The following is a 26138-nucleotide window of genomic DNA, read 5'->3' on the forward strand; positions in this document are numbered from 1 at the left end:
CAGCTTTTTACTGCAGTATTTTTACTTCCCAGTACTTTAAACAACTCTGCATGTTGCTGTCATTAACTACATTACCCATAATGCCCTTCAAGCAACCTGTTCACTAAAACACCTGGAGACAGAAATGGACAGCAGGTTACCATGGAAACAGGCAGCAGCTCCATCCACTGGCGTCCCAGGAAGAGAAACATACCTCAGTCACATCCTGGTCTTCATCAGAGGACAGGAAACTCATCAATAATCAATGAAATGTAGATTTTCTCTGTACTGAACCCTCAGAGACAATTATTGATCAGGTGATCAATCACAACCAGTTTAAGAGAAACGATACAAACATTCTGACTCTTATGGCACCGAGCTCCTTTAATCAATACCAACACCAATCAATCAATGATTTATTGGATGGAATCAGCTCTTCAACATTTCAGAACCAACATAAGGACGATCAATAAACCTGCTTCCTGCTGATCAACTGATCGCTGCAGGATTTTATTATTGGAGAACAAGTTTTAAAAATGTTTCAACTTCTATAAAATTCTCTTTTTGTTTGTTCCACACAAATGTGGAGTTTTAAGCCTCGTTTCAGGAAAATGAAAATTCAGTTTGTTTCTTCACGTTAAACACAGACAGCAGCATTTGTTGTTGTTGTTGTTGTTGTTTGTTTGTTTGTTGTCCTTCTGCTGGTGATTCGTCACATTTTCTGTCAAACTGATGATGAGGAGATAAAGACCGGTTTTTAACAGGAGTGTTTTGGCAGCTGTGGGACGGCGTACGACGTCGCTGGATTTCCCACGAAGCACCGCTGATGCTGGTATCCATGGCAACGCCCTGAACCATCTATCACCGTGGAGACGGCGAGGCTTCAGCTCCACGTTGGAATCTCTTCTCCAAACTTGGCACAGTGAGCAGCGTTTTTAGCCTCCAACAGGATCTGAGCAGAAGAAACGGATCCACATGAGAATAAAGATCTAAACATCATCAGGGTGGTCCTGGACCTCCATGGAGGCTGACTGAGGGGATATTATGGGATGGGATGATGTGTGATAGAGCATCATCTACTCTTGGATAAACTTGAACTTTATTTCAGACAGCAGAACCAGGACAGACGATAGAACATCAGCAGCAGCTCAGAGGAAACAGTCCAGGCAGGCGAACTCACCTGGTTTCAGGTAAAAGTGACATCACTGTCAGGATTAGTAGATCAGTTTCTACTGATCTCTAGGAGACGACTGGTTTAAAGCTGCTGATCTTCTGATCAATACGACTGATTGTCATCAATATTCAGCAGAAACAGCTGACACCGGGTCAGACTGTTCATTTATTGATCTACTGATCAATTTATTTACTGATCTATTGATTGAAAATGATTCTGGTCTTACAAGATGAAGAATGTTTGACCTGAATAATGGAAAATCCTCAGAAGCTCCTGAGAACATCTGGTTCTTCATCTGCAGGAAATTCATCAATGACCAGAGTTCTACCTTCAGACTGGGAATATTTCCAGAGTTCCATAGAGTTGGGTCCAGATTTATCACTTTTTCAGAACTTCATCAGACCAGCAGATAGAACCATGACATTTAGGAGGAGAAACATCTGAGTTCTGGTAAAACCTGACTCTGGATCAGTTTAAATCCATCCAGGTGTCTCAGTCTGAAGAATAAATCTGGTTTCTGTTGAGTTTCTCTATAACCAGCTGTGATCATCAGTATTATGGGATGTATCCTAGTGTGATCATCAGTATTATGGGATGTATCCTGGTGTGATCATCAGTATTATGGGATGTATCCTGTTGATCATCAGTATTATGGGATGTATCCTGGTGTGATCATCAGTATTATGGGATGTATCCTGTTGATCATCAGTATTATGGGATGTATCCTAGTGATCATCAGTATTATGGGATGTATCCTAGTGTGATCATCAGTATTATGGGATGTATCCTGGTGTGATCATCAGTATTATGGGATGTATCCTGTTGATCATCAGTATTATGGGATGTATCCTAGTGACCATCAGTATTATGGGATGTATCCTGGTGTGATCATCAGTATTATGGGATGTATCCTAGTGTGACCATCAGTATTATGGGATGTATCCTTCTGTGATCATCAGTATTATGGGATGTATCCTAGTGTGATCATCAGTATTATGGGATGTATCCTAGTGATCATCAGTATTATGGGATGTATCCTGGTGTGATCATCAGTATTATGGGATGTATCCTAGTGATCATCAGTATTATGGGATGTATCCTGGTGTGATCATCAGTATTATGGGATGTATCCTAGTGACCATCAGTATTATGGGATGTATCCTGGTGTGACCATCAGTATTATGGGATGTATCCTAGTGTGATCATTAGTATTATGGGATGTATCCTAGTGACCATCAGTATTATGGGATGTATCCTGGTGTGATCATCAGTATTATGGGATGTATCCTAGTGTGATCATTAGTATTATGGGATGCATCCTAGTGACCATCAGTATTATGGGATGTATCCTGGTGTGACCATCAGTATTATGGGATGTATCCTAGTGACCATCAGTATTATGGGATGTATCCTAGTGACCATCAGTATTATGGGATGTATCCTGGTGTGATCATCAGTATTATGGGATGTATCCTAGTGTGACCATCAGTATTATGGGATGTATCCTAGTGACCATCAGTATTATGGGATGTATCCTAGTGATCATCAGTATTATGGGATGTATCCTTCTGTGACCATCAGTATTATGGGATGTATCCTAGTGATCATCAGTATTATGGGATGTATCCTGGTGTGATCATCAGTATTATGGGATGTATCCTAGTGATCATCAGTATTATGGGATGTATCCTGGTGTGATCATCAGTATTATGGGATGTATCCTAGTGTGATCATCAGTATTATGGGATGTATCCTAGTGATCATCAGTATTATGGGATGTATCCTTCTGTGATCATCAGTATTATGGGATGTATCCTTCTGTGACCATCAGTATTATGGGATGTATCCGAGTGATCATCAGTATTATGGGATGTATCCTTCTGTGACCATCAGTATTATGGGATGTATCCTAGTGTGATCATCAGTATTATGGGATGTATCCTTCTGTGATCATCAGTATTATGGGATGTATCCTAGTGACCATCAGTATTATGGGATGTATCCTTCTGTGATCATCAGTATTATGGGATGTATCCTAGTGACCATCAGTATTATGGGATGTATCCTTCTGTGATCATCAGTATTATGGGATGTATCCTAGTGACCATCAGTATTATGGGATGTATCCTAGTGTGATCATCAGTATTATGGGATGTGTCCTAGTGACCATCAGTATTATGGGATGTATCCTAGTGTGATCATCAGTATTATGGGATGTATCCTAGTGACCATCAGTATTATGGGATGTATCCTAGTGTGATCATCAGTATTATGGGATGTATCCTAGTGACCATCAGTATTATGGGATGTATCCTTCTGTGATCATCAGTATTATGGGATGTATCCTAGTGACCATCAGTATTATGGGATGTATCCTAGTGTGATCATCAGTATTATGGGATGTATCCTAGTGTGACCATCAGTATTATGGGATGTATCCTAGTGTGATCATCAGTATTATGGGATGTGTCCTAGTGACCATCAGTATTATGGGATGTATCCTAGTGTGATCATCAGTATTATGGGATGTATCCTAGTGACCATCAGTATTATGGGATGTATCCTGGTGTGATCATCAGTATTATGGGATGTATCCTAGTGTGACCATCAGTATTATGGGATGTATCCTAGTGTGATCATCAGTATTATGGGATGTATCCTTCTGTGACCATCAGTATTATGGGATGTATCCTGGTGTGATCATCAGTATTATGGGATGTATCCTAGTGATCATCAGTATTATGGGATGTATCCTAGTGATCATCAGTATTATGGGATGTATCCTGGTGTGATCATCAGTATTATGGGATGTATCCTAGTGTGACCATCAGTATTATGGGATGTATCCTAGTGACCATCAGTATTATGGGATGTATCCTGGTGTGATCATCAGTATTATGGGATGTATCCTGGTGTGATCATCAGTATTATGGGATGTATCCTGGTGATCATCAGTATTATGGGATGTATCCTCGTGTGATCATCAGTATTATGGGATGTATCCTTCTGTGACCATCAGTATTATGGGATGTATCCGAGTGATCATCAGTATTATGGGATGTATCTTTCTGTGACCATCAGTATTATGGGATGTATCCTAGTGTGATCATCAGTATTATGGGATGTATCCTTCTGTGATCATCAGTATTATGGGATGTATCCTAGTGACCATCAGTATTATGGGATGTATCCTTCTGTGATCATCAGTATTATGGGATGTATCCTAGTGACCATCAGTATTATGGGATGTATCCTTCTGTGATCATCAGTATTATGGGATGTATCCTAGTGTGATCATCAGTATTATGGGATGTGTCCTAGTGACCATCAGTATTATGGGATGTATCCTAGTGTGATCATCAGTATTATGGGATGTATCCTAGTGACCATCAGTATTATGGGATGTATCCTAGTGTGATCATCAGTATTATGGGATGTATCCTAGTGACCATCAGTATTATGGGATGTATCCTTCTGTGATCATCAGTATTATGGGATGTATCCTAGTGTGATCATCAGTATTATGGGATGTATCCTAGTGACCATCAGTATTATGGGATGTATCCTAGTGTGATCATCAGTATTATGGGATGTGTCCTAGTGACCATCAGTATTATGGGATGTATCCTAGTGTGATCATCAGTATTATGGGATGTATCCTAGTGACCATCAGTATTATGGGATGTATCCTAGTGTGATCATCAGTATTATGGGATGTATCCTAGTGTGATCATCAGTATTATGGGATGTATCCTAGTGATCATCAGTATTATGGGATGTATCCTAGTGATCATCAGTATTATGGGATGTATCCTAGTGTGATCATCAGTATTATGGGATGTATCCTAGTGATCATCAGTATTATGGGATGTATCCTAGTGACCATCAGTATTATGGGATGTATCCTAGTGTGATCATCAGTATTATGGGATGTATCCTGGTGATCATCAGTATTATGGGATGTATCCTTCTGTGATCATCAGTATTATGGGATGTATCCTAGTGTGATCATCAGTATTATGGGATGTATCCTAGTGACCATCAGTATTATGGGATGTATCCTAGTGTGACCATCAGTATTATGGGATGTATCCTTCTGTGATCATCAGTATTATGGGATGTATCCTAGTGTGATCATCAGTATTATGGGATGTATCCTAGTGATCATCAGTATTATGGGATGTATCCTAGTGACCATCAGTATTATGGGATGTATCCTAGTGTGATCATCAGTATTATGGGATGTATCCTAGTGATCATCAGTATTATGGGATGTATCCTAGTGACCATCAGTATTATGGGATGTATCCTAGTGTGATCATCAGTATTATGGGATGTATCCTGGTGATCATCAGTATTATGGGATGTATCCTTCTGTGATCATCAGTATTATGGGATGTATCCTAGTGTGATCATCAGTATTATGGGATGTATCCTAGTGATCATCAGTATTATGGGATGTATCCTAGTGACCATCAGTATTATGGGATGTATCCTAGTGTGATCATCAGTATTATGGGATGTATCCTAGTGATCATCAGTATTATGGGATGTATCCTGGTGATCATCAGTATTATGGGATGTATCCTGGTGATCATCAGTATTATGGGATGTATCCTAGTGTGATCATCAGTATTATGGGATGTGTCCTAGTGACCATCAGTATTATGGGATGTATCCTAGTGATCATCAGTATTATGGGATGTATCCTAGTGATCATCAGTATTATGGGATGTATCCTAGTGACCATCAGTATTATGGGATGTATCCTAGTGTGATCATCAGTATTATGGGATGTATCCTAGTGATCATCAGTATTATGGGATGTATCCTAGTGACCATCAGTATTATGGGATGTATCCTAGTGTGATCATCAGTATTATGGGATGTATCCTAGTGACCATCAGTATTATGGGATGTATCCTAGTGTGATCATCAGTATTATGGGATGTGTCCTAGTGACCATCAGTATTATGGGATGTATCCTAGTGATCATCAGTATTATGGGATGTATCCTAGTGATCATCAGTATTATGGGATGTATCCTAGTGACCATCAGTATTATGGGATGTATCCTAGTGTGACCATCAGTATTATGGGATGTATCCTAGTGTGATCATCAGTATTATGGGATGTATCCTAGTGATCATCAGTATTATGGGATGTATCCTAGTGACCATCAGTATTATGGGATGTATCCTAGTGTGATCATCAGTATTATGGGATGTATCCTAGTGTGATCATCAGTATTATGGGATGTATCCTAGTGTGATCATCAGTATTATGGGATGTGTCCTAGTGACCATCAGTATTATGGGATGTATCCTAGTGATCATCAGTATTATGGGATGTATCCTAGTGTGATCATCAGTATTATGGGATGTATCCTAGTGACCATCAGTATTATGGGATGTATCCTGGTGATCATCAGTATTATGGGATGTATCCTGGTGATCATCAGTATTATGGGATGTATCCTAGTGTGATCATCAGTATTATGGGATGTGTCCTAGTGACCATCAGTATTATGGGATGTATCCTAGTGATCATCAGTATTATGGGATGTATCCTAGTGATCATCAGTATTATGGGATGTATCCTAGTGTGATCATCAGTATTATGGGATGTATCCTAGTGACCATCAGTATTATGGGATGTATCCTAGTGTGATCATCAGTATTATGGGATGTATCCTAGTGACCATCAGTATTATGGGATGTATCCTAGTGATCATCAGTATTATGGGATGTATCCTGCTGATCATCAGTATTATGGGATGTATCCTAGTGATCATCAGTATTATGGGATGTATCCTAGTGACCATCAGTATTATGGGATGTATCCTGGTGATCATCAGTATTATGGGATGTATCCTAGTGTGATCATCAGTATTATGGGATGTGTCCTAGTGACCATCAGTATTATGGGATGTATCCTAGTGATCATCAGTATTATGGGATGTATCCTGGTGATCATCAGTATTATGGGATGTGTCCTAGTGACCATCAGTATTATGGGATGTATCCTAGTGATCATCAGTATTATGGGATGTATCCTAGTGATCATCAGTATTATGGGATGTATCCTAGTGTGATCATCAGTATTATGGGATGTATCCTAGTGACCATCAGTATTATGGGATGTATCCTAGTGTGATCATCAGTATTATGGGATGTATCCTAGTGACCATCAGTATTATGGGATGTATCCTAGTGTGATCATCAGTATTATGGGATGTATCCTAGTGACCATCAGTATTATGGGATGTATCCTAGTGTGATCATCAGTATTATGGGATGTATCCTAGTGACCATCAGTATTATGGGATGTATCCTAGTGTGACCATCAGTATTATGGGATGTATCCTAGTGATCATCAGTATTATGGGATGTATCCTAGTGATCATCAGTATTATGGGATGTATCCTAGTGTGACCATCAGTATTATGGGATGTATCCTGGTGTGATCATCAGTATTATGGGATGTATCCTGGTGATCATCAGTATTATGGGATGTATCCTAGTGATCATCAGTATTATGGGATGTATCCTAGTGTGATCATCAGTATTATGGGATGTATCCTAGTGACCATCAGTATTATGGGATGTATCCTAGTGTGATCATCAGTATTATGGGATGTATCCTGGTGATCATCAGTATTATGGGATGTATCCTAGTGTGACCATCAGTATTATGGGATGTATCCTAGTGATCATCAGTATTATGGGATGTATCCTAGTGATCATCAGTATTATGGGATGTATCCTAGTGTGACCATCAGTATTATGGGATGTATCCTGGTGTGATCATCAGTATTATGGGATGTATCCTAGTGTGATCATCAGTATTATGGGATGTATCCTAGTGATCATCAGTATTATGGGATGTATCCTGGTGATCATCAGTATTATGGGATGTATCCTAGTGTGACCATCAGTATTATGGGATGTATCCTGGTGATCATCAGTATTATGGGATGTATCCTAGTGATCATCAGTATTATGGGATGTATCCTAGTGATCATCAGTATTATGGGATGTATCCTAGTGTGATCATCAGTATTATGGGATGTGTCCTAGTGACCATCAGTATTATGGGATGTATCCTAGTGATCATCAGTATTATGGGATGGATCCTAGTGATCATCAGTATTATGGGATGTATCCTAGTGATCATCAGTATTATGGGATGTATCCTGGTGATCATCAGTATTATGGGATGTATCCTAGTGTGACCATCAGTATTACGGGATGTATCCTAGTGATCATCAGTATTATGGGATGTATCCTGGTGATCATCAGTATTATGGGATGTATCCTAGTGATCATCAGTATTATGGGATGTTTCCTGGTGATCATCAGTATTATGGGATGTATCCTAGTGTGAACATCAGTATTATGGGATGTATCCTAGTGTGAACATCAGTATTATGGGATGTATCCTAGTCTGACCATCAGTATTATGGGATGTATCCTAGTGTGAATATTTCAGAGTCCCAGGAACAATTATTGGTTCCTGGTTCTGGTTTATGAAAGTCATTCTGAACTTTAAGGTTCCTTCAGGAACGTAAAACAATCTGTTCTATTAAAAGGAATATGAATATGAAATGAATCTTCTGATCCATGAAGACCCTCCTCCAGTTCACTACTTATGCTACACAGCCAGGTAACAGGTAGTTGTGTTACCTGTGTGTTACCTGGTTGTGTTACCTGTGTGTTACCTGGTTGTATTACCCAATTGTGTTACCTGTGTGTGATACCTGTGTTACCTGGTTGTGTTATCTGTGTGTTACCTGGTTGTGTTACCTGTGTGTTACCTGTGTGTTACCTGGTTGTGTTACCTGATTGTGTTACCTGGTTGTGTTACCTGTGTGTTACCTGGCTGTGTTACCTGTGTGTTACCTGTGTGTTACCTGTGTGTTACCTGGTTGTGTTACCTGTGTGTTACCTGGTTGTGTTACCTGTGTGTTACCTGGTTGTGTTACCTGTGTGTTACCTGGTTGTGTTACCTGTGTGTTACCTGATTGTGTTACCTGTGTGTGATACCTGTGTTACCTGGTTGTGTTATCTGTGTGTTACCTGGTTGTGTTACCTGTGTGTTACCTGTGTGTTACCTGATTGTGTTACCTGGTTGTGTTACCTGGTTGTGTTACCTGTGTGTTACCTGTGTGTTACCTGGTTGTGTTACCTGTGTGTTACCTGGTTGTGTTACCTGTGTGTTACCTGGTTGTGTTATCTGTGTGTGATACCTGTGTTAACTGGTTGTGTTATCTGTGTGTTACCTGATTGTGTTACCTGGTTGTGTTACCTGTGTGTGACACCTGTGTTACCTGGTTGTGTTATCTGTGTGTTACCTGATTGTGTTACCTGTGTGTGATACCTGTGTTACCTGATTGTGTTACCTGTGTGTGATACCTGTGTTACCTGGCTGTGTTATCTGTGTGTTACCTGATTGTGTTACCTGATTGTGTTACCTGTGTGTTACCTGGTTGTGTTCCCTGGTTGTGTTACCTGATTGTGTTATCTGTGTGTTACCTGATTGTGTTACCTGTGTGTTACCTGGGTGTGTTACCTGGTTGATACCTGATTGTGTTACCTGTGTGTGTTACCTGTGTGTGTTACCTGGTTGTGTTACCTGTGTGTGTTACCTGTGTGTTACCTTGTTGTGTTACATGTGTGTTACCTATGTGCTAACTGTGTGTTACCTGTGTGTTACCTGGTTGTGTTACCTGTGTGTTACATGGTTGTGTTACCTGGTTGTGTTATCTGTGTGTTACCTGGTTGTGTAACCTGTGTTACCTGGTTGTGTTACATGTGTGTTACCTGTGTGTTACCTGGTTGTGTAAACTGTGTGTTACCTGGTTGTGTTACATGTGTGTTACCTGTGTGTTTCCTGGTTGTGTTACCTGTGTGTTACCTGGTTGTGTTACCTTTGTGTTTCCTGTGTGTTAACTGTGTGTTACCTGTGTGTTTCCTGTGTGTTAACTGTGTGTTAACTGTGTGTTTCCTGGTTGTGTTACCTGTGTGTTACCTGTGTGTTACCTGGGTGTGTTACCTGGTTGATACCTGATTGTGTTACCTGTGTGTGTTACCTGTGTGTTACCTGTGTGTGTTACCTGGTTGTGTTACCTGTGTGTGCTACCTGTGTGTTACCTTGTTGTGTTACATGTGTGTTACCTATGTGCTACCTGTGTGTTACCTGTGTGTTACCTGGTTGTGTTACCTGTGTGTTACATGGTTGTGTTACCTGGTTGTGTTATCTGTGTGTTACCTGGTTGTGTAACCTGTGTTACCTGGTTGTGTTACATGTGTGTTACCTGTGTGTTACCTGGTTGTGTAAACTGTGTGTTACCTGGTTGTGTTACATGTGTGTTACCTGTGTGTTACCTGGTTGTGTTACATGTGTGTTTCCTGGATGTGTTACCTGTGTGTTACCTGGTTGTGTTACCTGTGTGTTTCCTGTGTGTTAACTGTGTTTTAACTGTGTGTTTCCTGTGTGTTTCCTGTGTGTTACCTGTGTGTTTCCTGTGTGTTACCTGTGTGTTACCTGTGTGTTTCCTGGTTGTGTTACCTGTGTGTTTCCTGTGTGTTAACTGTGTGTTACCTGTGTGTTTCCTGGTTGTGTTACCTGTGTGTTACCTGGTTGTGTTACCTGTGTGTTACCTAGTTGTGTTACCTAGTTGTGTTACCTGGTTGTGGACGTACGCCTCACACAGGTAGCACCACACTGACAGATCAGAGAAGCTCAGCACCATTGGGTGTTGGGAGACGACGCCGTGAGACACCATGTGCTCGTTGACGTAGCGACCACAGAACACCTGAGGACACGTCGTTGACAGCTGAGACACTTCATGGGTCAGGGTTAGAGGGTGTGCGACAGTTGAGACGGACTACCTGGTAACAGGTGAGACAGATCCAGTTCTCAGCATCAGAGCCGCAGTCCTCACACGGCAGGAGGACATCCACACCTGAAGGTGGGAGGGGCTTCACGGCGTCCAGGTGAGGACACCACGGCAGGGGGTCGACCACATACAGAGTGGACTGCAGAGAGACAGACAGGTGGACATCAGTTCTTTATCGATGAGTGATGTCAATATTAAGCTTTCTGACACCGCCCACCAGCTCCAGAGATGTCTGAGGCTTCGACCAACCACAAGCTCCCTCTGTCTCTGGCTCCGCCCCCTCTCCTTCTGCAGCTTTGTCTCCAGCAGCGACTAACTGTGGCGTTGTCACGGTGATCTTCTGCGAATGATAGACAACATAAATCAGGAAGAGGTCAGAGTCACCAAGGGGGCGGGGTTCATCTGATGGCTCACCTGAGGTAGCTCTGCTGATTGGCTGAGCTCAGGTGTGACATCACCAGGCTCCCCTTCCGGGCTCAAGCGGACCTTTGGCCTGGCCCCGCCCACCGGCGTGGACGTAGCTGAGATCTGACTGATGTCCAAACAGGCTAATCCCTGCGTGAGCTGCTCCAGACTGCACTGCGCCTGATTGGACAAAACAGCCACACTTACGGGGTCACCTGTTCTCTGATGGGAAGCTCCGTGTGTTACCATGGCGTCTGCAGACGGCGGTCTGTTGGCGGCGTTCTGCTCCGACTTCCTGCTGGTTCCTTTCGAACTACGTTTCCCACGATGCTTTGGGGACGGCAGAGCGGCTAGCACCGACTGTGGAACTGAACAGAACGTAACATCAGCAGATGGAAACGAGTCCGACAGGACCAGAACATTGTTTCAGTAAAAATTAAAACAGGAAAAAGCTTGAAATCTTTATCAAATTTATGCTAATTCATCTCAAAAATTAAGTAAAATATTTTTACAAACAAATCAATTAATTAAAATAATAAAAATTTCATCAAAAATAACAAAAAGTAAAAACTAAAGAAACATATAAATAAAATTTATATGTAAATAAAATCTCCCTCTCTCTCCCTCTCCTGCTCAGTGTGCCACATGTTTAGTTATTCCTCTGCCTCCTTTAGTGATAACGATATGTGTAATAAGTGCAGCCTTTTTGTAGTTCTGGAGGCGAGGCTCTCTGAATTGGAATCGCGGCTCCGCACCATGGAAAATAACCCGCAAGCAGCTAGCCAGGGCCCCTTAGCCGGTGCGGACCGCAATAGCTTAGCTGCTAGTGTAGCATCTGTTAGCCGTCCCTTAGCAGCGCCCGAACAGCCGGGTGGATGGGTGACAGTTTGTAGGAAAAACAGTCCTAAACTCAAGCCTGCTGTCCCGGCTCACCACAAACCGCTTCATGTTTCTAATCGTTTTTCCCCGCTCAGCGACACACCCGCTGAGAAACCAACTGTGATCATTGGCAGCTCCATAGTCAGAAACGTGAAGCTAGCGACACCAGCGACCATAGTTAAATGCCTCCCAGGGGCCAGAGCGGGCGACATGGAAGCAAATTTGAAACTGCTGGCTAAAGATAATCATAAATATAGTAAGATTGTTATTCACGTCGGCGGTAACGACACCCGGTTACGCCAATCGGAGGTCACCAAAATTAGCGTGGCATCGGTGTGTACTTTCGCCAAAACCATGTCGGACTCCGTAGTTTTCTCTGGACCCTTGCCTGATCTGACCAGCGATGACATGTTTAGCCGCATGCCGTCGTTTCGCCGCTGGTTGTCTATGTGGTGTCCATCAAACGACGTGGGCTTTATTGATAATTGGAGCTCTTTTTGGGGAAAACCTGGTCTGATTAGGAGAGACGGCATCCATCCCACTTTGGCTGGTGCAGCTGTGGGGAATATTCATTTCAACCTATCTATCAAACAATCATGTTTTAATTCTATCTTTAGTTATAATCCATTTAATCATAAATCATCATTTGATCACATCATGTAACCAATTGTATATCAGTGTGCTTGCAACTTGTATTAACCCTATAATCAAGTATATTAGAGAGCTAATGAAAATGTTTAAGCTTCAACTTCTAACCTAAAGGAAAACGTTGACTTAAGGTAAATACTTCACGTTCTATTTAGCAAAAGGCCTGCGGTTTCATATGACTTTAAGAATAGTGCTGAGGGGAAAATTACTCGCATTCCATCCTCACCTCATCTTGACAAGCTGACACAAAAATAAGACACAGGCTGACGGTTTTAAGAGAAAAAGGTAGAACACCCGTTAAACCGGATGGAGCACCTTGAAGAACGGGGGGGCTTCTGTGGTTACAGAGATGTGCTGAGTAGGCACAGAGGACAAAGAAAGGGCTGAAAGGTTCAAACAAAGGCCAGTTGCTCAAACAAGAATAAAAGTTAAAGTATTAAACCATAAACAATATTGGGGAATTAAGATTAGAATATAATGTTCATAAGAAAAATACTTAAAAGAAAATGCAATCAACAATGTCTTAAATTAACAGTAAATTGGGGACAGGCATAGAAATCTTATATTAACCTATGAGGATCCTAGATTAAAATAGGGATCAAATCAGATTAATCTGCCTTATACAAATAATTAAATTATTGATATTGTTGTACTATTATTAAATATTAGGGGTGGGACGGTTCACAAAATACACGGTTCGGTTCATATCACGGTTTTGTGGTCACGGTTTTCGGTTCGGTACACATTAATTGTTTCAAAAGTCAATTATGTCTTTATAGTAATGTTAAAACTTAAAGAATGAGGCAGCCTGACATTTGATACATTATTGTGACAGTCTTAGGTTAAAGGGAAGTGAGATTCTGGCCCTGAAAGCTGAGACATTGGTAGTTCCAACACGCTTTTCATTTATTTGGAAAACAATATATCTAAAAAAAAAAAAGAATCTTACAAGTCAGACGGTTGAATTTGTGCATAATATGAAAGAACTTTACATTGCTGTTTTTACAACTCAGATTATACCGTCAATGTAAAGCATAAGCCCTATCATACTTAGGTTCCTTTGAAATCACCACAAAAATAACATTTTCTTCGAACACTAACCACTTGAAATTAAAGTGCAGTATTTGAAATACAATCAAACAAATGAGGCTGGAATGTTTATCAAACTTAAAGTGTCACTGTGTTATGTAAGGTAACATAAAATAAATGATCCAAATGAAGAGGTCAATAACATGAAATGCAGCGTAAACCAAACAGATACTCTACTGCACTCCCTCACACAGCTCTGCTCATTCTATTATCAAATTCTTCTGCAAGAAGATCAGCTTGTCCACGTTCTCGGCCAAGAGACGGGATCTACTTGCAGTGACAATGTCCCCTGCAGTGGAGAAAACTCTCTCACTTGGCACCGATGTACCTTGAACTGTGAGGTAACATTGTGCCAATTTAGCAATGTGAGGATATTTATGTTCATTGTCCTTCCACCATGCAAGTGGGTCTGCATCCACAGGGATGCAGCCTGTGACCCTGTATGACATGACCTCCTCCTCAGTGGTCTGGGACAGAGTTTTGGTGGTTTCCTTCTCTGTTGGAAAAAATTCCCCCAAAAATTCTGCCATGGCAGATTTTTTCTTGGGAGATGACGTCCCTGACGTCCCTGGCTCTCCAGCTGAGGATGAACTATCCACCTGGACTTCTCTGGGTTGACCCTGCATGATAAAATGACAAATAACATAGTATTTTTAGTAGTAGTAAACAGCAAGTAATAGTAAAGATGATAAAATAGATTACATTTATTAACAATTGCAAAAATAAAAACAGCAATACCTGCTCTTTAATTTCCGTGATTTCCCTGATAACATCACTGTAGATTCTCTCAACAGAGGCTTCTTCCAAGTAGGGCAGGGACTTAAATCTTGGATCCAGGGCTGCTGTTCTGTGCAGATAGTCCTGAAGCTCAGGGTTCCCGTATCTGACTTCCAGGTCTTTGGTGACGGCTGCCTTAGCATCTTTGATGGTGGAGCTGTCCTCTTCACTTGTTGTCATGGATTTTAATATCATCTTCTGCAGAGGGATGATCATCGACACTGAGGGAGATGTTTCTGTGCTCATGAGGGTTGTCACATTCTTCAGGGGTTTAAGAATCTTAATCAGATCCTCTGCCAGTTTTGCCTCACCATCATTCAAAACAGAGATGTCCTTGAGATGTTTCTTAACATCCTTCTCCATCAGAGCAGAGTAGATGGCAGCCTGCTGTTCCAAATAACGCTCCAGCATGTCATATGTTGTGTTCCAGCGGGTGGAGACATCGTGTATTAGTTTATGAGCTGGCAATTCCAGCATCCTCTGTTTGGTTTTTAGGACATGGCTGGCTGTTGTGCTGCGATGGAAGAATGTCACCACCTTCCTAATCTTCCCCAGCAGTCGCGATACCTGACTTATTGAAACTGCATTCTTAGCTGCCAGATTAACTGTATGTGCAAAGCAGCCAATTTGTGGACCCAGTCCAGCTGTTGCATTTACTGCATTCACCATATTCTTTGCATTGTCTGTAGTAACAGGGATTGTGCTGCTGTCCCTCTGCAACTTCCATTCGGTCACTGCTTCTGTCAGTGCTTCAGAGAGCTGCTCACTGGTGTGGCTCTCATAAAGGGGGCGTGTCTGTAAAACAGAACTTTTCATCTTCCACTCTGAGGGAATGTAATGGACAGTCACAGTAAGGAAACTTTCAGTTGCCCTGGATGTCCATCCATCCGTAGTAAGAGCAACACAAGCTGTGTCAGACAACTCGTTCACAAGTCTCCGCCGGGTCTCTTCATAAAGTGCGGGAATTACCGTGCAGCTGAAGTGTTTGCGGGAGGGGATTTTATATCGCGGCTCCAGTGCCTTTATCATGCACTGAAATCCTGCACCCTCAACCACGGCAAAAGGTTGCATGTCTTTAGTGATGAAACACCCCAGTGCTTTCGTTATAAATGGTAAATGGTTGTATTTATATTGCGCTTTTATCCAAAGCGCTTTACATGATATGTCACATTCACCCATTCACACACTGATGGTGGGAGCTGCCACGCAAGGCTCTAACCACAACCCACCAGGAGCAGTTAGGGGTTAGGGGTCTTGCTCAGGGACACCTCAACATGAGCACAACGGGCCGAGGATTGAACCAGCAACCTTCCAGTTACAAGACAGCCACTCTACCCACTGATCCATGCCGCCCCTTTCGTCTTGTCTGACTGGTCTTTGTACATTTGTTTAAAAGGGGAGGAGACTTTGTGCAGCCCTGGCCGGCTCCTTGCCTAGCTCTCCACCCCTCCTGCTTGCGCTGCATGTCACCGTGGGGTGATGTCTCCGCAGATGAGCCGACATGTTAGATGTGTTTCCGCTAGCGTAAGTGACACGCGTTGCACAGTGCTTGCACACTGTCGCACTTTTGTCCACAACTTTCTTACCGCTTTCGTGGGTCACCCTGAATGCAAAGTGGTCCCACACACCAGACCTATATAACGCTGCTGACGCATCTTCCAGCTCCAAGTCTTCTCCGCTCGCCATGTTCGCACCTTCTCTTCAATTGATTTCCCGGGACACACCCAAAGTTGAGCATGAGTGTGAACCGAACGGTACGCATGCGCCCCGAACCGAGACAGCCGTCCCGAACGGTTCGGGTCCGTTTCATAAACCGTCCCATCCCTATTAAATATAAATTTAATAAGCTGATTCAAAGCTCAGCATAAAGTGAGCAAGAAGCTCAGACCTGTTGTCTGCAGAGAGCCGAGTTGTCGTCTGTGCAAAGCTCACAGGAAGTCACACCTCAGGCAGCCACATACACACACATGCAAAGTACTCTGATTACAGGGTGAAGACGGCTCGGATTGGACGAAGACTGAAGACATCCGGCAGTGTGAACCAATCAGAAGACAACACCTTCTTAGTTAAAAACTCATGTAATAGTTTAGAATTCACTCTCTGTTGCGAACAGCTGCATGCAGAGGAATATTGTCTTAGTTTAGAGTCTGTCAGCTAGAACAACAGAGAGTCTGCATGCATGCATTTCTGTACTATCCAATGCGTTTTTACTAAATATTCTTAAATGAATATTTTGACTCTGAGTCATCCTTGTCTCCGAGTGTTATTCCTCATTAACAGTACCAAAGAATCCGCTCTCACACAGCTCTCATTTCTAGGAATATGGCTGATTTTATTAGTACTCCTAAAGCATGACAACCCAGAGTTAAGACCAGGATGCAGAGCTGTAGTCTTACACACCTCTCTGCAGTTTCCTCACAGCTGTCACCCTCCAGTAATTCAGTTAACTTTATTGAGACTGTGTCTGTCCCCCGACCACCAAAATTCAATAAATTAAACAAATCAAAAATATACAAAAGAAATAGTAACCACAAAAATTTAATAAAAATTAATACCACTATTTCAACAGAGCAAAGAGACAGGAAAATTAAATGTGGTCTGTTAAATATTAGATCTCTCTCGTCTAAATCTCTGCTAGTAAATGAGTTGATAACTGATCACCAGATTGATTTGTTCTGTTTGACTGAAACCTGGTTGCAGCAGGAAGAATTTGTTAGCCTAAACGAATCAACTCCCCCTCGTCATATTAACTGTCATATTCCTGGAATCACAGGCCGAGGAGGAGGAGTAGCAGCAATCTACCATTCTAGTTTAAAATTGAACCAGAGGCCTAAACCTGATTACAGCTCATTGGAAAATCTCACTCTTAGTCTCTCTCATCCAGATTTGAAAGCTCAGAAACCAGTTTTATTTGTTGTTATATATCGTCCTCCTGCTCCTTATTCTGAGTTTTTATCTCAATTCTCAGACTTTTTATCTGAATTAGTGCTCAGTTCAGACAAAGTTATTATTGTGGGTGACTTTAACATTCATGTTGACATAGACAGCGACAGCCTTACAACAGCTTTTAATTCATTATTAGACTCAACATGTAAATAAACCAACTCATAGTTTTAATCACACTCTTGACCTTGTCCTGACTTATGGCTTAGAAATTGAAGAGTTAACAGTATTTCCCCAGAACCCTCTTCTTTCTGACCATTTTATGATAACATTTCAATTTAAAGTAAAGGATTGTTTAGCAGCTGAGAACAAATATCATTACAGTAGGTGTTTGTCTGACAATTCAGTATCTAAATTTAAGGAAATAATACCCTCACTGTTTACTTCAGCAACATTTACTGATAAATCAGAAGGCAATTATTATTATTTTACCCCCACAGAAGTGGATTATTATGTTAATAATGCTTCAGCCTCACTGCGTACAACTCTTGATAGTGTTGCACCTGTAAAAAAGAAAGTTATATCTCAGAGAAGACTTGCTCCTTGGTATAATTCCAGCTGTGGACTTTAAAGCTGGAAAGAAAGTGGTATTCCACTAATTCAGAGGAAGTGTATGTGGCTTGGAAAAATAGTCTAGTAATCTATAAAAAAGCTCTTCGTAATGCCAGGACAACTTATTATTCATCTTTAATAGATGAGAACAAGAACAACCCTAGGTTTCTCTTTAGCACTGTAGCCAGGCTGACAAAGAGTCAGAGCTCTGTTGAACCTTGTATTCCTTTAGCTTTAACCAGTAACGACTTCATGAGCTTCTTTACACATAAAATAGTTCTGATTAGAGATAAAATTAATCTGGCCCTTCCTACAAATGTCACAGATGCTTTTGAATTGGCTGTTAGACCTGATGAATCTTTAGAATTCTTCACTCCTATATGTCTCTCTGAACTAATTTCAACAGTTTCTACATCCAAACCATCAACATGTCTTTTAGATCCTATCCCAACTAGACTCTTCAAGGAGATTTTACCTTTAATTAATTCTTCAATGTTAGATCTGATTAATCTCTCTCTAGTAACAGGCTATGTACCACAGGCTTTTAAGGTTGCTGTCATCAAACCTTTGCTTAAAAAGCCCACTTTAGATCCAGATGTGTTAGCTAACTATAGACCGATATCCAACCTACCATTTCTCTCTAAAATTCTGGAAAGAACAGTTGCAAATCAATTATGTGAACACTTACAAAGGAATAATTAGTTTGAAATGTTTCAGTCAGGCTTCAGAGTGCATCATAGCACAGAAACAGCTCTGGCGAAAGTTACTAATGACCTTCTCATAGCATCAGATAATGGACTAGTCTCTATACTTGTTTTGTTAGATCTTAGTGCAGCGTTTGACACAATCGACCACAACATTTTATTACAGCGTCTAGAACATTCAATTGGCATTAAAGGGACAGCACTGGACTGGTTTAAATCCTACTTATCAGATAGGTTCCAGTTTGTGCATGTCAACAATAACTCTTCTGAGCATACTAAAGTTAATCATGGAGTTCCTCAGGGTTCTGTCTTAGGACCGATACTTTTCACATTATACATGCTTCCTTTAGGCAATATTATTAGGAAGCATTGTATTAACTTCCATTGTTATGCAGATGACACACAATTGTATTTATCTATGAAGCCAGATGAAACTGATCAGTTAGCTAGACTGCAAGATTGTCTTAAGGACATTAAAACCTGGATGACTTTTAACTTCCTACTGCTAAATTCAGACAAAACTGAAGTCATTGTATTTGGCCCCAAACATCTTAGAAACTCGCTTTCAAAGCAAATAGTTACTCTGGATGGCATCACGTTGGCCTCCAGTACTACTGTGAGGAATCTTGGAGTTATTTTTGACCAGGACATGTCCTTTAACCCTTTACGCTTCAGTGCGTCGTAGGTGTACCGCCGGCGGTACACCTACTAATTTGCATAGGAATTTCAAGAATGTCCGACTGCATTCACGATTATACAAACACTATACGCCGATGGAAAGCTTAGATTCTCATGAATCCGCCGGTATAAACCACTTTCAGATGCGATTACTACAGCGGGTGAGAAAAACACATTTGTCCGACAAAAACAAATATCCATCCATCCGTTCTCTATACACGGCTTCAACGCACACAGCGAGACTCACATTTCCGGGTTCATTACTACACACAAAAAAAAGATTCCACAAAAAACGGCCATAATCCAACCTTTTACATCCAGACGACACAAGCCAGGAAACTATTTTGTCCAAAACATGTCCTGAAGTCGTATAAAATCCCCGAATCGGTCATTTTCAAGGAAATGCACCTCGTGATGCCCGTCCAATATTCCCCGTATTTTTCGTAATTTTTTTTATTTAAAAATAGAATATTAGCGATTTTTTGCACTGAAAACGGCTGGAATTGACTGAAGCTTAAAGGTTAACTCCCACATAATGCAAGTCTGTAGGACTTCCTTTTTTCACCTGCGTAATATTGTAAAAATCAGGAACATTCTGTCTCAGAGTGATGCAGAAAAACTAGTTCATGCTTTTGTTACTTCCAGGCTTGACTATTGCAATTCCTTATTATCGGGTTGTCCAAATAGCTCTCTCAAACATCTACAGTTGATCCAAAATGCTGCTGCCAGAGTACTGACAGGAGTTAGCAAAAGAGATCATATTTCCCCTATACTTGCTTCTCTTCACTGGCTTCCTGTTAAATCCAGAATAGAATTTAAAATCCTTCTTCTGACATATAAAGCTCTTAATAACCAATCTCCATCATATCTTAAAGATCTGATAGTACCTTATTATCCTAGTAGAACTCTTCGCTCTCAAGCTGCAGGCTTACTTGTTGTTCCTAGAATCTCTAAAAGTAGAATGGGAGGCAGAGCCTTCAGTTATCAGCTCCTCTCCTGTGGAACCTGCTCCCAGTTTGGGTTCTGGAGGCAGATACCCTCTCTGTTTTTAAGACCAGGCTTAAAACGTTCCTTTTTGACAAATCTTATAGTTGGGGCTGACTGGGTGACCCACAGGGGTTCGGCTTGTGTCTTCATTGCACAGCTGACTCCCTCTTGGACGTCCCTTCGTTCTGCCTCTAGTCATGCTGCTATAGGCCTATAGGCTGCTGGGGGACTTTTCTTGACGCACTGAGCCCTTCTCTATCTACCTTTACATTTAATATGTATACCGTTATTGCAGTACATTCACTCTGTTTCCCCCTGTGCTATTTCTCTGAGTGTCCCTGGTCCCAGAGCTGGATGCTTCAGATCTGCGGTTGATGTTCCACCAGCTGGTCCAGTCTCCATCATGTCCACTGTGGGATGCTGCTGCTGACCTTCCTCCAGCCCTCTGCTTCCAGCTCCCCTTTTCCACCAGTCAACTCTGCATCGCCTTCACTATCCTGTTATGCTAACTTACATACTGTTTGAATTTTACTGCTAGCTATATATGGAGTATGTTTAATGTCAGAGCCGTACATCATCAGAGTAAACTATGAGTCAGTTTTCAATGTTAGCTTATACTTTGTCTGTGTCACATATCCTGTCATGCATGTATCCAAATGTGTGTTGTGTTTTCCTTGCTTTCCCACCCCTCCCTCTTCTCCCATCCCTCCCCCTTGCCCTCCTCTGTCCCTCTCAACCCCCCGGCCAGCAGGCAGATGGGTCCCCCCTATATAGAGCCGGGTTCTGCTCGAGGTTTCTTCCCTGTTAAAAGGCTGTTTTCCTGCCACTGTCTCCTTTGGGCTGCTCTGGGGGTCAGGCATATGGGTTCTGTAAAGCGTCTTGAGACGATTTGACTGTAATTGACGCTATATAAATAAAATTGAATTGAATTGAATTAAATTAAATGAATTGAAATGAATAACACATTAGCCAAAAGTTCAAAAATAAAGAATAAAAGACAGTAAAAAAATGAAATCAGTGTCACTGACTGTGTATCTTCAGGGTCCTCCAGTAGGGAGCGTGATGACGGATGACCTCGTTGATCGTTGCCACGGCGCTGCGGTGAGGAGGGAGGAGGGGCCGTGCTAAAGATGGAGGAGGGTCTCCAAGCAACACACTGGTGCACATCGTCATGGAGTCCGAGATGGACGACAAGTTATAGCCTCCCTGGAGAGATGTCACATGACCTCATGACATCGCTAACAGTCACATGACCTCATGACATCGCTAACAGTCACATGACCTCATGACATCGCTAACAGTCACATGACCTCATGACATCGCTAACAGTCACATGACCTCATGACATCGCTAACAGTCACATGACCTCATGACATCGCTTACAGTCACATGACCTCATGACATCGCTAACAGTCACATGACCTCATGACATCGCTAACAGTCACATGACCTCATGACATCCCTAACAGTCACATGACCTCATGACATCGCTAACAGTCACATGACCTCATGACATCGCTAACAGTCACATGACCTCATGACATCACTAACAGTCACATGACCTCATGACATCGCTAACAGTCACATGACCTCATGACATCGCTAACAGTCACATGACCTCATGACATCGCTTACAGTCACATGACATCGCTAACAGTCACATGACCTCATGACATCGCTTACAGTCACATGACCTCCTGACATCACTAACAGTCACATGACCTCATGACATCGCTTACAGTCACATGACCTCATGACATCACTAACAGTCACATGACCTCATGACATCGCTTACAGTCACATGACCTCATGACATCGCTTACAGTCACATGACCTCATGACATCGCTTACAGTCACATGACCTCATGACATCGCTTACAGTCACATGACCTCATGACATCGCTTACAGTCACATGACCTCATGACATCACTAACAGTCACATGACTTCATGACATCGCTTACAGTCACATGACCTCATGACATCGCTTACAGTCACATGACCTCATGACATCGCTAACAGTCACATGACCTCATGACATCGCTTACAGTCACATGACCTCATGACATCCCTAACAGTCACATGACTTCATGACATCCCTAACAGTCACATGACCTCATGACATCCCTAACAGTCACATGACCTCATGACATCGCTAACAGTCACATGACCTCATGACATCGCTAACAGTCACATGACCTCATGACATCGCTTACAGTCACATGACCTCATGACATCGCTAACAGTCACATGACCTCATGACATCGCTAACAGTCACATGACCTCATGACATCGCTTACAGTCACATGACCTCATGACATCGCTTACAGTCACATGACATCGCTAACAGTCACATGACCTCATGACATCGCTAACAGTCACATGACCTCATGACATTGCTAACAGTCACATGACCTCATGACATCGCTAACAGTCACATGACCTCATGACATCGCTTACAGTCACATGACCCTCATGACATCGCTTACAGTCACATGACCCTCATGACATCGCTTACAGTCACATGACATCGCTAACAGTCACATGACCTCATGACATCGCTAACAGTCACATGACCTCATGACATCGCTAACAGTCACATGACCTCATGACATCGCTAACAGTCACATGACCTCATTAGGTCAGACCACATCAAATGATCATCAGTGATTGGTTGATCAGCTCACCTCCAGGATGAGCAGGAGACGCCCTCCGGCCAGTGACATCAGCATGTGTGTGAGGTGGGCGTATCCCTCTGGGGTCACAAGATATCCACCCAACGGGTCGCCCCGAGCAGCATCAAACCCAGCCGACACCAGAACCAGACCGGGGTCAAACTACAGAGACGGCAAATCAGAGGGCTGCATTAGATCAGAACAACCAATCAGAGGACAGTGTGAGGTCAGATGTTTAACTTTGACTCTTTGGATTGACTGATTGCTGCGTGTTCTTGGTCGTTACCTCGGTAGCAATCGGCATGACAATGTGGTGGAAAGCAGCCAGATAGTCGGAATCGCCCATCCGCCCTCCACTCCATGCCACGTTGACATTAAACCCCGCCCCCTTAGCCACACCCACCCTGTCAACAGCGGCATCCTCTGAAGACGGGAAGAAAGTAGCATTGTCGTAGCGATGGAGGGAAACGTACAGAACGCTAAAGACAGACAGACAGACATCAGTTCACTCATCTGCAAGAGGGAAGACGTTAAGCTCCACCCCTTTATTACCTGTCATCGTCCTCAAACATGTGCTGAGTCCCGTTGCCATGGTGAACGTCCCAGTCCAGGATCAGGACTCGCAGCAGAGGATCATGGGAGATTTTCTGGGCGTAGCGAGCGGCGAGTGCCGCTGTGTTGAAAAAACAGAACCCACAGGGAGCATCCGTCTCAGCGTGGTGACCAGGTGGACGGACAATGGCCACGCCGTTACTCACCTGCACAGGTAAACATCCAATCACTTCATCTGAACAGGTAACAGAGCAGTTCTACCATTCTAGAGTTTCATTTATCAGACCATAGGCGTCAGTTTAGGGGGGGACGGTGGGGACGTGTCCCCCCCACTTTTTGTCAGGGGTCATTTTGTCTCCAACACATTCAAATTCTTCACATGTAAGCCGTTGTAAACCTAGTTATTTTCAGCAGTATAGAAAATTCCGACGCTCCTGAATGCACCATCCGCACTCGGCCGAGAGTTGCACAGACATGCAGCACACCTTCGTGAGGTTAAAAAAAACAAAACAAAAAAAAACCCCGCGCAGATGCTAAATTTGCGCCTGTGCCAAGTGGAAGCTCCGACCCGAGGCGTGCAGGGGCAAAATTTCGGCCTGGGAGAATTAGTACTATAGCGGCCCACAGACGCCTCTTCCCGTATGTACCGATAGATCAACAGCTTGAGCCTCCGCCTTTGGTGTGGTGGTTGTGAGTTCGAGCCCAGCTTGTGGCATTTTGCCGCCGTTCTTCGACATTTTCTCAAAGTGCTGTGGTCTCCGTCCCCCCACTTTTAAAAACAAACTGACGCCCTTGTATCAGACGCTTTTATCCAAAGACGTCCATCTGACAGCAGATCCACCACATCAAGGATCTAGTCAGGAGAAACCAACTTGGAGAAGATGGAGCTCTCAGGTGTGATAACAGGACCGTGGAGTGTACAGGAAGCGTGGGAGGTGATAGGAACTGATTTTTCCAGTTTTTTGCATTCGATGAAGTGTAAAGGTGTTCAGTGAAGATCTTGTTTTGGTCTCCTTAAGACGGAGAAGGACTCTGGAGATGGAACAGAGTTTGGGAACTGGCTCCACCATGGAGTACCACAGAGAAGAGTCCAGCTGTTGAGGAGGTTGGATCAGGAACCTTTGGTTGGAGGGAGTGGAGACCTGGGGGAGAGAGTTCTGGGAGGAGAAGATGTTTTCTAGTTCTGAATGCAAGAGTCAGAGTTTGAATTTTTTTTCACTAACTGGAATCCAGGGCAGTGATTTGATCAGCGGGGTGACATGAGATATTTCTGGATGGAAACCAGATGTTCTGCTGCATTCTGGATCATCTGCAGAGGTTTGACCTCCATGAAGGGAGGCCTCCAGTAAGGAGCTGATATTAGAGACCTGGACCAGGAGCTGCATGTTCACACAGGTAGGTCTGATCTTCCTGATGTGCTACAGGATGAACCAACACCACCGAGCAGCAGAGGACTCATGAACCCTGAAGGTTAGATGGTCATCCATCATGATGCCCAAGTTCCTGGAGGACTTTGTGGGTCTGAGATGATTCCAGCTGGATGTTGGTTTCTTGTTGAATAAAGGGACTAGCTGGGAGGACAAGGAGCTCAGTCTGGGAGAGATGGAACTGAAGGTGGAGTTTGTTCATCCAGATATCTGCAAGGATGATGAGATCCATGTGGTCTTTTGAGGGAACGTTAGGAAGAGCTCGGTGTCATCGGTCTCATGGGTTTGAGAAACCAACTATTCAAAGTCAGAGAGTGAATCCAGGAAGTGCTCTGTACAAAGCGTGACTACCTGATGACAGGTCCTGATCACACTCAGAAACACTCAGCAGGTAAATGCTAACTCCTCTGTTCTACATCTCAGGTTGATCTTGCAGTTTTATCGCCCACACAGACAAGAAAAGCACTCAGAGAGCAGTGCTCCGCCAAGACGGTTCATTGCTCAATGTGTGTGTTCAGAAATCACAGCAACATAGAATCTCATACCTGCCAACTACTCTGGTTTTGCTGTAATGATTACGGTTTTCATGATCCCACTCCGGGTTACGGTTTTATTATTCAAAATACGGATTTTCACATAGCAATCAATCAAAAAACATCCAAAAACATGAAACGCATTCACGAGATCGCTAAGAACCGTATCTAAATTTAGAACAGAAACAATTGGCACTGCATGCTGCTAATATTACTTCCTGTATCTGTATTGCGCA

At 42.6% G+C, this 26138-nt stretch overlaps 1 protein-coding gene and 1 long non-coding RNA gene across 29 annotated transcripts in view; both read right to left on the bottom strand.

Annotated features, from left to right (window-relative positions):
• Positions 1 to 343: 343 nt before the first annotated feature.
• LOC110972592 (histone deacetylase 6-like) overlaps positions 344 to 26138 on the bottom strand; it is a 57701-nt gene continuing 31906 nt past the window's right edge. For all 18 annotated transcript variants that reach the window (XM_051946873.1, XM_051946864.1, XM_051946851.1 and 15 more), the window contains 9 exons: positions 23943 to 24148; positions 23677 to 23869; positions 23403 to 23552; positions 21745 to 21922; positions 11469 to 11827; positions 11272 to 11394; positions 11047 to 11193; positions 10842 to 10970; positions 344 to 931 (listed from right to left, as the gene is read on the bottom strand). In XM_051946873.1, coding sequence (XP_051802833.1) covers positions 863 to 931; positions 10842 to 10970; positions 11047 to 11193; positions 11272 to 11394; positions 11469 to 11827; positions 21745 to 21922; positions 23403 to 23552; positions 23677 to 23869; positions 23943 to 24148 — 1554 coding nt within the window. In that variant the 3' untranslated portion in view covers positions 344 to 862. The remainder of the gene's footprint in view (positions 932 to 10841; positions 10971 to 11046; positions 11194 to 11271; positions 11395 to 11468; positions 11828 to 21744; positions 21923 to 23402; positions 23553 to 23676; positions 23870 to 23942; positions 24149 to 26138) is intronic.
• LOC127533569 (uncharacterized) lies at positions 4536 to 10835 on the bottom strand. Of its 11 annotated transcripts, none has more exons than XR_007941316.1 (3): positions 9520 to 10835; positions 9090 to 9460; positions 4536 to 9054 (listed from the first exon to the last, which is right to left on the bottom strand). It is a non-coding gene; the product is annotated as an uncharacterized LOC127533569 (long non-coding RNA). The 11 variants fall into 11 exon arrangements; XR_007941324.1 differs by having other exon boundaries at positions 9090 to 9231; positions 9293 to 10835; XR_007941320.1 differs by having other exon boundaries at positions 9090 to 9124; positions 9208 to 10835.

This window comes from Acanthochromis polyacanthus, chromosome 4 (genome assembly GCF_021347895.1).
Source record: "Acanthochromis polyacanthus isolate Apoly-LR-REF ecotype Palm Island chromosome 4, KAUST_Apoly_ChrSc, whole genome shotgun sequence".
Taxonomy (NCBI): Eukaryota; Metazoa; Chordata; class Actinopteri; family Pomacentridae; genus Acanthochromis; species Acanthochromis polyacanthus.